Below are 14,031 nucleotides of genomic sequence, written 5' to 3'. Positions count from 1 at the left end.
TGTGTGTGTGTGTGTGTGTGTGTGTGTGTGTGTGTGTGTGTGTGTGTGTGTGTGTGTGTGTGTGTGTGTGTGTGTGTGTGTGTGTTGCTTCACAGTCCCCGCTGTTCCATAAGGTGTAAGAGTGAACAAAGCTGTCATCAAGGCAAAGGAGGGGCTATTTGAATCTCAAATATATATTGATTTGTTTCACACTTTTTTGGTTAGAACATGATTCCATATGTGTTATTTCATAGTTGATGTCTTTACTTGTACTATTTTATACATTGTAGAATAATAGTGAAGAAAAACCCTGAAATGAGTAGTTGTTGTAAAACTTTTGACCGGTAGTGTAGATCGACCTTAACATTGTCGATAGGGATTTCTTTATTTTTTAGTTGTTCATAAAGTAATATTCCAGAATTGACTACTTTTTGTTCGACTCCAAACTAATTTCAGCAGCTGTGTCGGTTACCTATCACCCGATTCTAATTAGACAACTCTCCGCTGTCCACGGTGCCGGAACAGGACAATATGTCTGCAGGTCGGTGACCTTGGCGCTTGGACGGTTACTTATTGAAAGACTGTGAGCATTTGAAGAAGCAGATTGCCTGTTTCCTTGGAGCTAACGACATTGGGGATGTTGACCACGACCATCCTTCGGGAATCTCTCAGGGCTGTGATTTTTCCCATATAAAATCTGAGATGAAGAAACTCGCCAATACCAGGATGAAAGAATTGAGAGAGTTAGGGGAACAGGAAAGTTTAGAATTCATTCCTAGAACGCTGATCGAAGTAGAAAAAATTAATACAATACTATCCTTTCGAAACTAATGGATTCTTAACTTTGAACTGGGTGACAAACCACCAATGATTAGCAAGACAGCCAAGGCATGTTCATGCATCTAGAGCTAGTCATCAAATAAATAAAAAACACAATGGTCAAGTAGTAACAGACCCACAGGATATTAATAAATATTTGGAGCAGTTCTACAGCATTGCTGTACATAAATCAAAATGTCACTGAGCCACAAACACACGCTTTCTCACTGAATGTGCACTTTCCTAAACTGCTGCACTCGATGCCGGGTAACTCGAGGAGATTAACGCAGCGATAGCACAATTTACAAACAGCCCCCGGACCAGATGGATATATAACAGAATTCTATAAGAAATATAGTATAGCTCCACTCCTGTTGTGAATGTTTAAATCATTCCAAAGAAAAATGACAAATTCACACAAAACACTGAGGCTACTATAGCACTGATCTTGATTAGAGATTCCATGGAGATGTCATCTTATCGCCCCGTGTCGTTACTCCCCATAGAGAATAAGGTGCTGCACCCCACTCAATATTTTTTATTTTACCTTTATTCAACGAGGCAAGTCAGTTCCGAACCAATTCTTATTTTCTACCCCTGCATGTTCAGGGGTAGAATGACAGATTTGTACCTTGTCAGCTCGGGGGTTTGAACTTGCAACCTTCTGGTTACTAGTCCAACGCTCTAACCACTAGGCTACCCTGCCGCCCCAAATATGTACTTCTGGTTTAACTACACTGCTTGAAATGACTAAATACGGTCTTACAATATGCACCACCTAATAGATTTGTATTTTTTGTATGTGTGGAGTTTAAGTTGAGTTTTATCCTCTTAAGTTGCCGTTCCATTCAACACTACAATGAATGTCAAGGTTTGTATCCATCTTTATTGGGAAATAATAAACAGATTATAAAAAGATAATGTAATGCCAGCCCTGTAGTGTGTAGTGTGAGGTGTGTGTGTGGGTCTTACCTCTGCAGCAGACATGAAGGAGTCGTTGGAGGCCATGCTGACGGAGTCTTTGAGACAGGACACATCATCCAGATCATCTCTACAAAACACACGAGTTTTATCTGAAATAAAACAGCAAACGTTTATTGGTACACAGGTTTAGTATATGTTATAGTGAGTGCAGCAAAAGGGTTACGTTACTAGCGCCTAACAAAATATAATGTCAAACAAGTACACAAATAATTAGAAATACAATAATCTAGAAATGTCAGAACAAATCCAATAACCAACTGTAACAGTAATCCAAATGCATTATATTTCTATATATCTATCTATCTATCTATCTCTCGCACACACACCATTCTATACCACAGACTAAATTAAACAAGACACCCCAGGAATGGCCTGTACAGCAGTAGACACCCCAGGAATGGCCTGTACAGCAGTAGACACCCCAGGAATGGCCTGTACAGCAGTAGACACCCCAGGAATGGCCTGTACAGCAGTAGACACCCCAGGAATGGCCTGTACAGCAGTAGACACCCCAGGAATGGCCTGTACAGCAGTAGACACCCCAGGAATGGCCTGTACAGCAGTAGACACCCCAGGAATGGCCTGTACAGCAGTAGACACCCCAGGAATGGCCTGTACAGCAGTAGACACCCCAGGAATGGCCTGTACAGCAGTAGACACCCCAGGAATGGCCTGTACAGCAGTAGACACCCCAGGAATGGCCTGTACAGCAGTAGACACCCCAGGAATGGCCTGTACAGCAGTAGACACCCCAGGAATGGCCTGTACAGCAGTAGACACCCCAGGAATGGCCTGTACAGCAGTAGACACCCCAGGAATGGCCTGTACAGCAGTAGACACCCTAGGAATGGCCTGTACAGCAGTAGACACCCTAGGAATGGTCTGTACAGCAGTAGACACCCTAGGAATGGTCTGTACAGCAGTAGACACCCCTAAGATTAGCCTGTAGGGTCTACCGTCCAGTAGGGTCTAAGAGTAGCCTGTAGGGTCTACTGTCCAGTAGGGTAAGAGTAGCCTGTAGGGTCTACCGTCCAATAGGGTCTAAGAGTAGCCTGTAGGGTCTAAGAGTAGCCTGTAGGGTCTAAGAGTAGCCTGTAGGGTCTACCATCCTGTAGGGTCTAAGACTAGCCTGTAGGGTCTAAGACTAGCCTGTAGGGTCCAAGACTAGCCTGTAGGGTCCAAGACTAGCCTGTAGGGTCCAAGACTAGCCTGTAGGGTCCAAGACTAGCCTGTAGGGTCCAAGACTAGCCTGTAGGGTCCAAGACTAGCCTGTAGGGTCCAAGACTAGCCTGTAGGGTCCAAGACTAGCCTGTAGGGTCTAAGACTAGCCTGTAGGGTCCAAGACTAGCCTGTAGGGTCCAAGACTAGCCTGTAGGGTCCAAGACTAGCCTGTAGGGTCCAAGACTAGCCTGTAGGGTCTAAGACTAGCCTGTAGGGTCCAAGACTAGCCTGTAGGGTCCAAGACTAGCCTGTAGGGTCCAAGACTAGCCTGTAGGGTCCAAGACTAGCCTGTAGGGTCCAAGACTAGCCTGTAGGGTCCAAGACTAGCCTGTAGGGTCCAAGACTAGCCTGTAGGGTCCAAGACTAGCCTGTAGGGTCCAAGACTAGCCTGTAGGGTCTAAGACTAGCCTGTAGGGTCTAAGACTAGCCTGTAGGGTCTACTGTCCAGTAGGGTCTAAGAGTAGCCTGTAGGGTCTAAGAGTAGCCTGTAGGGTCTACCATCCAGTAGGGTCCAAGACTAGCCTGTAGGGTCTAAGACTAGCCTGTAGGGTCTAAGACTAGCCTGTAGGGTCTAAGACTAGCCTGTAGGGTCTAAGACTAGCCTGTAGGGTCTAAGACTAGCCTGTAGGGTCTACCATCCAGTAGGGTCTAAGAGTAGCCTGTAGGGTATACCGTCCAATAGGGTCTACGACTAGCCTGTAGGGTCTACGACTAGCCTGTAGGGTCTACGACTAGCCTGTAGGGTCTACGACTAGCCTGTAGGGTCTACGACTAGCCTGTAGGGTCTACGACTAGCCTGTAGGGTCTACGACTAGCCTGTAGGGTCTACTGTCCAGTAGGGTCTAAGAGTAGCCTGTAGGGTCTAAGAGTAGCCTGTAGGGTCTAAGAGTAGCCTGTAGGGTCTAAGAGTAGCCTGTAGGGTCCAAGACTAGCCTGTAGGGTCCAAGACTAGCCTGTAGGGTCCAAGACTAGCCTGTAGGGTCCAAGACTAGCCTGTAGGGTCCAAGACTAGCCTGTAGGGTCCAAGACTAGCCTGTAGGGTCCAAGACTAGCCTGTAGGGTCCAAGACTAGCCTGTAGGGTCTAAGACTAGCCTGTAGGGTCTAAGACTAGCCTGTAGGGTCTAAGACTAGCCTGTAGGGTCTAAGACTAGCCTGTAGGGTCTACCATCCAGTAGGGTCTAAGAGTAGCCTGTAGGGTATACCGTCCAATAGGGTCTACGACTAGCCTGTAGGGTCTACGACTAGCCTGTAGGGTCTACGACTAGCCTGTAGGGTCTACGACTAGCCTGTAGGGTCTACGACTAGCCTGTAGGGTCTACGACTAGCCTGTAGGGTCTAAGACTAGCCTGTAGGGTCTACTGTCCAGTAGGGTCTAAGAGTAGCCTGTAGGGTCCAAGACTAGCCTGTAGGGTCCAAGACTAGCCTGTAGGGTCCAAGACTAGCCTGTAGGGTCCAAGACTAGCCTGTAGGGTCCAAGACTAGCCTGTAGGGTCCAAGACTAGCCTGTAGGGTCCAAGACTAGCCTGTAGGGTCCAAGACTAGCCTGTAGGGTCCAAGACTAGCCTGTAGGGTCCAAGACTAGCCTGTAGGGTCCAAGACTAGCCTGTAGGGTCCAAGACTAGCCTGTAGGGTCCAAGACTAGCCTGTAGGGTCCAAGACTAGCCTGTAGGGTCTAAGACTAGCCTGTAGGGTCTAAGACTAGCCTGTAGGGTCTAAGACTAGCCTGTAGGGTCTACTGTCCAGTAGGGTCTAAGAGTAGCCTGTAGGGTCTAAGAGTAGCCTGTAGGGTCTACCATCCAGTAGGGTCCAAGACTAGCCTGTAGGGTCTAAGACTAGCCTGTAGGGTCTAAGACTAGCCTGTAGGGTCTAAGACTAGCCTGTAGGGTCTAAGACTAGCCTGTAGGGTCTACCATCCAGTAGGGTCTAAGAGTAGCCTGTAGGGTATACCGTCCAATAGGGTCTACGACTAGCCTGTAGGGTCTACGACTAGCCTGTAGGGTCTACGACTAGCCTGTAGGGTCTACGACTAGCCTGTAGGGTCTAAGACTAGCCTGTAGGGTCTAAGACTAGCCTGTAGGGTCTAAGACTAGCCTGTAGGGTCTACCATCCAGTAGGGTCTAAGAGTAGCCTGTAGGGTATACCATCCAATAGGGTCTACGACTAGCCTGTAGGGTCTACGACTAGCCTGTAGGGTCTACTGTCCAGTAGGGTCTAAGAGTAGCCTGTAGGGTCTAAGAGTAGCCTGTAGGGTCTAAGAGTAGCCTGTAGGGTCTACCGTCCAATAGGGTCTAAGAGTAGCCTGTAGGGTCTACCATCCAGTAGGGTCTAAGACTAGCCTGTAGGGTCTACCGTCCAATAGGGTCTAAGACTAGCCTGTAGGGTCTACCGTCCAATAGGGTCTAAGAGTAGCCTGTAGGGTCTAAGAGTAGCCTGTAGGATCTAAGACGCAGCGTACCGAACCCCACGCAGCGCAGCGTACCGAACCCCACGCAGCGCAGCGCAGAACTAATAGACTCCATGTCACGTCACAGAAAATATCCTGTGTGTGTGTGTAAGTACGGTTTGAGTGTGTGTGGCAGCGTGTTTATTTCCTTGGCTGTGTGTCTGGATGTGTTTCTGCGATTGTGCATGTCGCTGGCTGTTCGTGTCCGGCTGTGTGTGTGTCCCTGTCCGTGTGTGTCTGGCTGAGTGTGTTTGAGTGCGTGCGTGTGAGCGTCCGGCTGTGTGTGGTCTCACCGTGGCTGCCGCTGTGTGAGGAAGGTTCAGAGACGCCCAGAGCTCCTTCAAACTCCTCCTGTAGTCTGTAGGCTCTCTGGAGAAGAAGCTCCAGCTTGTGGACAAACTCTGCACTGATCAGGTCCTGACCAGGAAGACACAAAGACGTTACAACAACACACCTTATGCGCACACAGTACACACATACATACCGCACTCCCATACATACAACCTGGATGTGTGTGTGTGTGTATCACAAACCGACCGTGATTGGGAGTCCCATAGGGCGGCACACAATTGGCCCAGCGTCGTTAGGGTTCGGCTGGGGTAGGCCATCATTGTAACTAAGAATTTGTTCTTAAAGGACTTGCCTAGTTAAATAAAAATTGGTAAAACAGTACATTCTGTATTCCCATAGATATGTACTGTGTGGTGTCACTTTCCTCAGCTGTAGTCTCCAGTGTATTCACCTCTATACTCTCCTCAGCTAAGAGTCTCCAGTGTATTCACCTCTATACTCTCCTCAGGTGTAGAGTCTCCAGTGTATTCACCTCTATACTCTCCTCAGCTGTGGAGTCTCCAGTGTATTCACCTCTATACTCTCCTCAGCTGTGGAGTCTCCAGTGTATTCACCTCTATACTCTCCTCAGCTGTGGAGTCTCCAGTGTATTCACCTCTATACTCTCCTCAGCTGTGGAGTCTCCAGTGTATTCACCTCTATAGTCTCCTCAGCTAAGAGTCTCCAGTGTATTCACCTCTATACTCTCCTCAGCTGTGGAGTCTCCAGCCCCCAGCATAAAAGAGGAACAGTCAGGCTCCTCCTCCTCTGGTCTGCCACTAAAGGTTAAGGCCTGATCCCACCGCCTCAGCGCCTCCTCAAACAGCTCCATACCTGGAGGGCAAAACACATTACAAACCGAGAGTCCTGACTCCTCTGGTATGCCCCCACCCCCTTGAACCCGACTGCCTCCATATGCCCCAGCCCCTTGAACCCGACTGCCTCCTATGCCCCACCCCTTGAACCCGACTGCCTCCATATGCCCCACCCCCTAGAACCCGACTCTCTCCATATGCCCCACCCCCTAGAACCCGACTGCCTCCATATGCCCCACCCCCTAGAACCCGACTGCCTCCATATGCCCCACCCCTAGAACCCGACTGCCTCCATATGCCCCACCCCTAGAACCCGACTGCCTCCATATGCCCCACCCCCTAGAACCCGACTGCCTCCATATGCCCCACCCCTAGAACCCGACTGCCTCCATATGCCCCACCCCTTGAACCCGACTGCCTCCATATGCCCCACCCCTAGAACCCGACTGCCTCCATATGCTCCACCCCTAGAACCCGACTGCCTCCATATGCCCCACCCCCTAGAACCCGACTGCCTCCATATGCCCCACCCCTAGAACCCGACTGCCTCCATATGCCCCACCCCCTAGAACCCGACTGCCTCCATATGCCCCACCCCCTAGAACCCGACTGCCTCCATATGCCCCACCCCCTAGAACCCGACTGCCTCCATATGCCCCACCCCTAGAACCCGACTGCCTCCATATGCCCCACCCCCTAGAACCCGACTGCCTCCATATGCCCCACCCCTAGAACCCGACTGCCTCCATATGTCCCACCCCTAGAACCCGACTGCCTCCATATGCCCCACCCCTAGAACCCGACTGCCTCCATATGCCCCACCCCTAGAACCCGACTGCCTCCATATGCCCCACCCCTAGAACCCGACTGCCTCCATATGCCCCACCCCTAGAACCCGACTGCCTCCATATGCCCCACCCCTAGAACCCGACTGACTAACTATAAAACACACAGCAACGCCTCAAGACCTGTGTGTGTCCTCACCCCTGAGGTAGAGTATTTGAGGCGTGGTAACAGGGATGTTGACTACATTAGAGATGTCTTCATCTCCAGGTTTGTCCCAGCAGGTAGAGCTGTTAGCGCAGGTACAGGATGAGTTGATACTCTTTACCTGGTAAAATAGAAGAACACATTCAGCAATACAATGTATAATCTTTCATCGACCATATCAGCTGAGAATTCCTATTGAATTGACTGATGAGGAAATATTGATCACTTCTGGTAAACAGTAGAAAATTCCAACTATGGATCAAGTGCGTGGTCCTACCGAGGCCAGACTCTGTAGTGACACAGACAGCTTGCTGTAAGGTCCTGCGTTGGGCAAAAGGCCACAGGCGTAGACATTCTTACAGTTGAGAGACAGGCTGAGGTTCTGGCAACTGCAGGCATCTATACACACAGAGACAGTCAGGTTTCATTACAATTATCTAATGAAAAATAGTCTTGTCAATATTTAAATGACTTTGATCAGAGGAAACAGTGTCTCTTCACTCCAGTCAACTAGTTGGATCCAAAGAGGAATGAAATCAAACTGTCGCTAGCCCTCTTCCCACTCTGGGTCAGGTGTATAGTAGGCACCTTTCTCCTGGTGAACAACCAGGTCCGGAAACTGAAAGGTCCCTGTCTGCTCCCACTGGGGTGACTGGACTCCCTTCTTCCTGCCTTTCCTCCTCTGGAAGTGACGGGCGAGGAAGAGGAGAGACACTGCGCCGAAGGCTGTAGCAGCAACTACTTTCTTAGTGCCTGTACTGAGGCTCACCTGGGGGCGGGGGGGTAGAGAGACGGTTAAAAATGTGCAAAATTAGTCATTCATAAAGGCATAGAAGGGAAGAAAGCGGACTGAAACATGGAGGAACTACTGCAAAACGTTTACCACCACATGCCTTAATGAACACAACCCAGGAAATACATCTAAAAACAGGCGGTGTAAATAACTGGTTCTCAATGGCTGAAAAGTAGCACACTACGTAGTATTTCAGGGACTGGGAGACTAGCCCGGATCGAGGGAAAGATGAACGGAGCAAAAATAATGAGAGATCCTTGATGAAAACCTGCTCCAGAGCGCTCAGGACCTCGGACTGGGGCGAAGATTCACCTTCCAACAGGACAACGACCCAAAGCACACAGCCAAGACAACGCAGGAGTGTCTTTGGGACAAGCTCTGGATAAGAGCGACTAAAAATGTAACAAGAAATGGGTCAGTTCACACCACCTAAATGCCAGAGATTCCACATAAAACAAGTGGCTTACAAGCTCAGTTGAGGTCTCCTGAACTAAACAAGTGGCTTACAAGCTCAGTTGAGGTCTCCGGAACTAAACAAGTGTGCTCCCTTAAAAAGACATTGGCTGAAAGAAAGGATTTATCCATTTGAGATGCCCTAGCCAGTATACACATCCTCAAAAATAGTCTAAGTAACTTAAAAACAATCCTTAAATTGCACAATGTTACATGTTTTGTAAGATGTTTTGTGCAGTATTTCTCAATGAAAAAAAAAAAAAAAATGGAATGACAGACATTGAAGAACTCCTACTGTTGCCGAAGGGGCATACACTTCGGACTTTGGCTTGTGTGTCCGAACCCTCACCCAAGTCCAAAACGAAAAACACAAATGTCGTCAGCCTACATGCGCCAACTCTTTGGGCTGGGAAGCATGCGGGCGCCTTCATGCAACCACAACTTCCACTTCTCTTTTCATGGACCAGCTCAAAGACCGACGGGGAGAACCGTCAGTCAGTGACAGGTTCTGACTGCAGCACCACTACATTTGTATTCATTCCATGGTCCATAGGACGAGGACAGCACCCGGCCACATAACACATTGACCAGATTGGCAATAAGTAGCCATGTCCCGAGCAAGAATGGCACATAGGAAATGGGCAGGAGCCTGTTTCTGTAGTGCGAGGCAGCTTGAGGTTGAAATGCAGCCCGCTGGACAGAACGCTTGTCTGTCATTCAGCCTTCCCAAAATCCATCTCCTTAATGCAGATTGCCAAGCAGAGAGGCATCGGGTCCCATTTTTAGAGTGTTTGGTATGAATCGACAGGGGACTGAACCAACAGTCAGGACAGACACTAAACACCAGGCCACTGAGTTGGTAGTACATATCAACGGGAGGGCCTTACCTTCGAGAGGGAGGGAGGGCCTTACCTTCGAGAGGGAGGGAGGGCCTTACCTTCGAGAGGGAGGGAGGGCCTTACCTTCGAGAGGGAGGGAGGGCCTTACCTTCGAGAGGGAGGGAGGGCCTTACCTTCGAGAGGGAGGGAGGGCCTTACCTTCGAGAGGGAGGGAGGGCCTTACCTTCGAGAGGGAGGGAGGGCCTTACCTTCGAGAGGGAGGGAGGGAGGGCCTTACCTTCGAGAGGGAGGGAGGGAGGGCCTTACCTTCGAGAGGGAGGGAGGGCCTTACCTTCGAGAGGGAGGGAGGGCCTTACCTTCGAGAGGGAGGAGGGCCTTACCTTCGAGAGGGAGGGAGGGCCTTACCTTCGAGAGGGAGGGAGGGCCTTACCTTCGAGAGGGAGGGAGGGCCTTACCTTCGAGAGGGAGGGAGGGCCTTACCTTCGAGAGGGAGGGAGGGCCTTACCTTCGAGAGGGAGGGCCTTACCTTCGAGAGGGAGGGCCTTACCTTCGAGAGGGAGGGCCTTACCTTCGAGAGGGAGGGCCTTACCTTCGAGAGGGAGGGCCTTACCTTCGAGAGGGAGGGCCTTACCTTCGAGAGGGAGGGCCTTACCTTCGAGAGGGAGGGCCTTACCTTCGAGAGGGAGGGCCTTACCTTCGAGAGGGAGGGCCTTACCTGTGAGAGGGAGTTATAGAGGGTATGGGGCAGGTTGATCACGCGGATGGCTGCCAGATGGAAGGACAGCTTGGTGGAGGGGCCAGTGAAGGAGTCGTCGGTCATCGTAGCGGTCTTAACTGTCCATCACCCCGCTGCAGGGAACACTGTCCGATCCTCTTCTTCTTAAGCTGTGGAGGAGAGGACATAAGACTTAAGGTTGTCACACACACGTATGTAATACATCTTTGGAGATTTCCGGGCAAGAACAACTCTTTCTGAATACAGTAATTCATTAACAAATGGCCTCCCCAGTGGTGCAGCAGTCTAAGGCACTGCATTGCAATCCCGGACTGTATCACAACCGGCTGTGATCGAGAGTCCCCTAGGGCAGCGCACAATTGGCCAGGCATGGTCCGGGTTAGGGGAGGGTTTGGCAGTCATTGTAAAATAAGAATTTGTTCTTAGCCTCTCTTGGGTAGGGGCAAGATTTTGGCATCTGGATGAAAAGCGTGCCCAAAGTAAACTGCCTGTTTACTCAGGCCCAGAAGCAAGGATACGCATATAATTGGTAGATTTGGATAGAAAACACTCCAAAGTCTGAGTATAACAGAACTCCAATGTCTGAGTATAACAGAACTGATATGGCAGGCAAAACCCGAGGACAAAACACCCCCCAAAAAAAATTATTCTGCCTACCTCCATTTTCAATGGCTATCACCTTTATAATAACGCCAGGGTAGTAGGTTCGATTCCGGGACCACCCATACGTAGAATGTATGCACACATGACTGTAAGTCGCTTTGGATAAAAGCGTCTGCTAAATGGCATATATTATTATTATATTATTATATTATAAACAGCAAGTAAACAAAAGTCTTTTTATATCCATTGAGAATGACTGGCAAGGGAGACACTTGTAAGTCGCTCTGGATAAGAGCGTCTGCTAAATGACTTAAATGTAAATGTAGACGTATAAGGCCAAGTCCTCCCAGATTGCAGTTCCTAGGGCTTCCACTAGAGGTCAGTCTTTAGAAAGAGTTTCAGGCTGGTTTTTTGAAAAATGAGCCAGGAATTGTAGTTTGTCTAGGTGGCTCCCATTTTGTCTGTAGTGTTTCCAAGCGCGTGGAAGAGTGCATTCTTTGGTATTTTTCTCCAGTAAAGACAATAATGATTCTCAGTCTTAACCTTCATAGTTTATTTACGTATTAGTGTACCCAAGGTTTGATTAGAAACGTTGTTTGACTTGTTTGTTAAAGTTTATTAGTAACGTTTGGGATTAATTTTGTATAATAATAATAATATATGCCATTTAGCAGACGCTTTTATCCAAAGCGACTTACAGTCACGTGTGCATACATTCTACGTATGGGTGGTCCCGGGGATTGAACCCACTACCCTGGCGTTACAAGCGCCATGCTCTACCAACTGAGCTACAGAAGGACCATTTTGATTGAGGGAAACTGGGTGGATTATTGACTGAAGCGCCAGATAAACTGAGTTATGGATATAAAGAAGGACATTATCGAACTAAAGGACCATTTGTGATGTAACTGGGACCTTTTGGAGTGTCAACAGAAGAAGATCATCAAAGGTAAGGCATTTTTTATATCACAATTTCTGACTTTCGTGTCGCACCTGCCTGGTTGAAATATGTTTTTCATGCGTTTGTATGCGGGGCGCTGTCCTCAGATAATTGCATGGTTTGCTTTCGCCATAAAGCATTTTAGAAAACTGACATATTGGCTGGATTAACAAGTCACACTTTATTTTGATGTATTACACTAGTGATTTGAATATTGAGTGAGTTAAATATTCATAATTCTGTAGTTTGAATTTCTCACCCTGCAATTTCACCGGATGTTGGCCAGGTGGGACGCTACCGTCCCATAAGAAGTTATGGACTTTTAAAGTTAAATCTTTTTTTTTATTTTTTACATTTACTTGACTTTTAGGTAGCCTAGCCATTATGGTTCAACTCTCCTCTCTGGTAATATTGACAATGAACATAACCACTAGAAAAAAAGGCTAGAGTGGAAACAATTTAGTGTCAACATGTTAAGTATCCAGGGATAACATACTGCATTACTATCCTGCCCCTCCTATGAATCAAAACACCTGCCCCTACATTCTCCTGTCTGTCTGAAAGGGGGATACCTAGTCAACTGAATGCATTCAACTGAAATGTGTCTTCCGCATTTAACCCAACCTCAGTCCCCTCCTGTACTCCCTGTTCACCCACGACTGCACGGCCAGGTACGACTCCAACACCATCATTAAGTTTGCTGATGACACAAGTGGTAGGCTTGATCACCGACAACAATGAGACAGCCTATAGGGAGGAGGTCAGAGACCTGGCAGTGTGGACAACAACCTCTCCCTCAATGTGAGCAAGACTAAGGAGATGATTGTGGACTTCAGGAAAAGGAGGGCCGAACCCGCTCCACATCGACGGGGCTGTAGTCAAGCAGGTTGAGAGGTTTAAGTTCCTTGGTGTCCACATCACCAACAAACTATCATGGTCCAAACACACCAAGAAAGTAATGAAGAGGGCATGACAAAACTGTCAAAGACTCCAGTACCCCAAGTCAAACTGTTCTCTCTGCTACTGCATGGCAAACAGTACCGGAGCACCAAGTCTAGGTCAAAAGGCTCCTTAACAGCTTCTACCCACAAGCCATAACACTGCTAAACAATTCATCAAAATGGCCACCAGGATTGGCCACCAGAATGGCAACCAGCATTGAGAATCACCCCTCCAACCATTGCTTTTACACTTCTGCTACTCCCTGTTTATCTATGCATAGTCACTTTCAGCCCTCCCTACATGTACAAATGACCTCGACTCACCTGTACCCCTCACATCGACTCTGTACCTCCTGTGTATAGCCTCATTGTTATTTTATTGCGTTTATTTTTTTTAACCTGTAGTAAATATTTTCTCAATTCTAATTAAAACTGCATTGATGGTTAAGGGCTTGTAAGTCAGCATTTCACGGTAAGGTCTACACCGGTTTGTATTCAATGCATGTGACAAATACAAGTTGACAAGTGAAATCAGGTGTGTCTTCTCTGGAATAGCCTCGACCTAACACAAGGAACGGGTAGGGGTCCCTGAGGTCTGAGAACAGCAACCACCAGACAGAGACGCAATCGCACATACAATGCATTGCTACTAGCTAGCTCAATAAGCTAACTAAATAACTAGCTAGCTGACTCTAGCTAATGCAAATATGCAGAAACTGAAGACTAACGTACAACACATTGTCAGTTAAAGCCTACATGTATAGAGAGTCAAGTGTACCTTCAAGGCTTCAGTGTGATTCTCTCAACACCGGCTGCCAAAGCTGCCTCTTGCACGTGCGAGCAGTCTACCTTGAGGAAAAAATCTGCATATCTCCAATGTGCAACGTCATGATTCAGAGGTCGGTTTTCCGGCGGGTGGGGGGGGGGTTGCTTTCAAAATAAAAGCCCAGCGCAAAGCTTGGACATGTTCCTACACAATCAAACTATTTCGACGTCTTAAATCTATTTATAGTAGCATTGTCAAACGTATTCCATGGAGGGCCTAGTGTCTGCACAGGACAGGATTTGTCAAACCCTGCTCTAGCCAACAGCTGGCAGATACGGGTAGGCTAGTCTACATGTATGGGTAGGCTAGTCTACATGT

At 48.3% G+C, this 14,031-nt stretch overlaps 1 protein-coding gene across 1 annotated transcript; it reads right to left on the bottom strand.

Moving 5' to 3' along the window:
- Positions 1-1,770: 1,770 nt before the first annotated feature.
- On the bottom strand, positions 1,771-13,765 carry LOC124027678 (mitoguardin 1-like; the record flags this gene model as incomplete). The annotated part of the gene is made up of 8 exons (XM_046340046.1): positions 13,666-13,765; positions 10,383-10,552; positions 8,171-8,351; positions 7,860-7,981; positions 7,577-7,703; positions 6,475-6,611; positions 5,741-5,864; positions 1,771-1,871 (listed from the first exon to the last, which is right to left on the bottom strand). Coding segments are annotated over exons 2-8 (897 nt in total), but the record flags the coding sequence as incomplete, so codon positions are not given.
- Positions 13,766-14,031: the final 266 nt, after the last annotated feature.

Source organism: Oncorhynchus gorbuscha, unplaced genomic scaffold (assembly GCF_021184085.1).
Source record: "Oncorhynchus gorbuscha isolate QuinsamMale2020 ecotype Even-year unplaced genomic scaffold, OgorEven_v1.0 Un_scaffold_3459, whole genome shotgun sequence".
NCBI lineage: Eukaryota > Metazoa > Chordata > Actinopteri > Salmoniformes > Salmonidae > Oncorhynchus > Oncorhynchus gorbuscha.
Note: the sequence above shows the minus strand (reverse complement) of the source record. Positions and strands in the feature narration are given on the sequence as shown.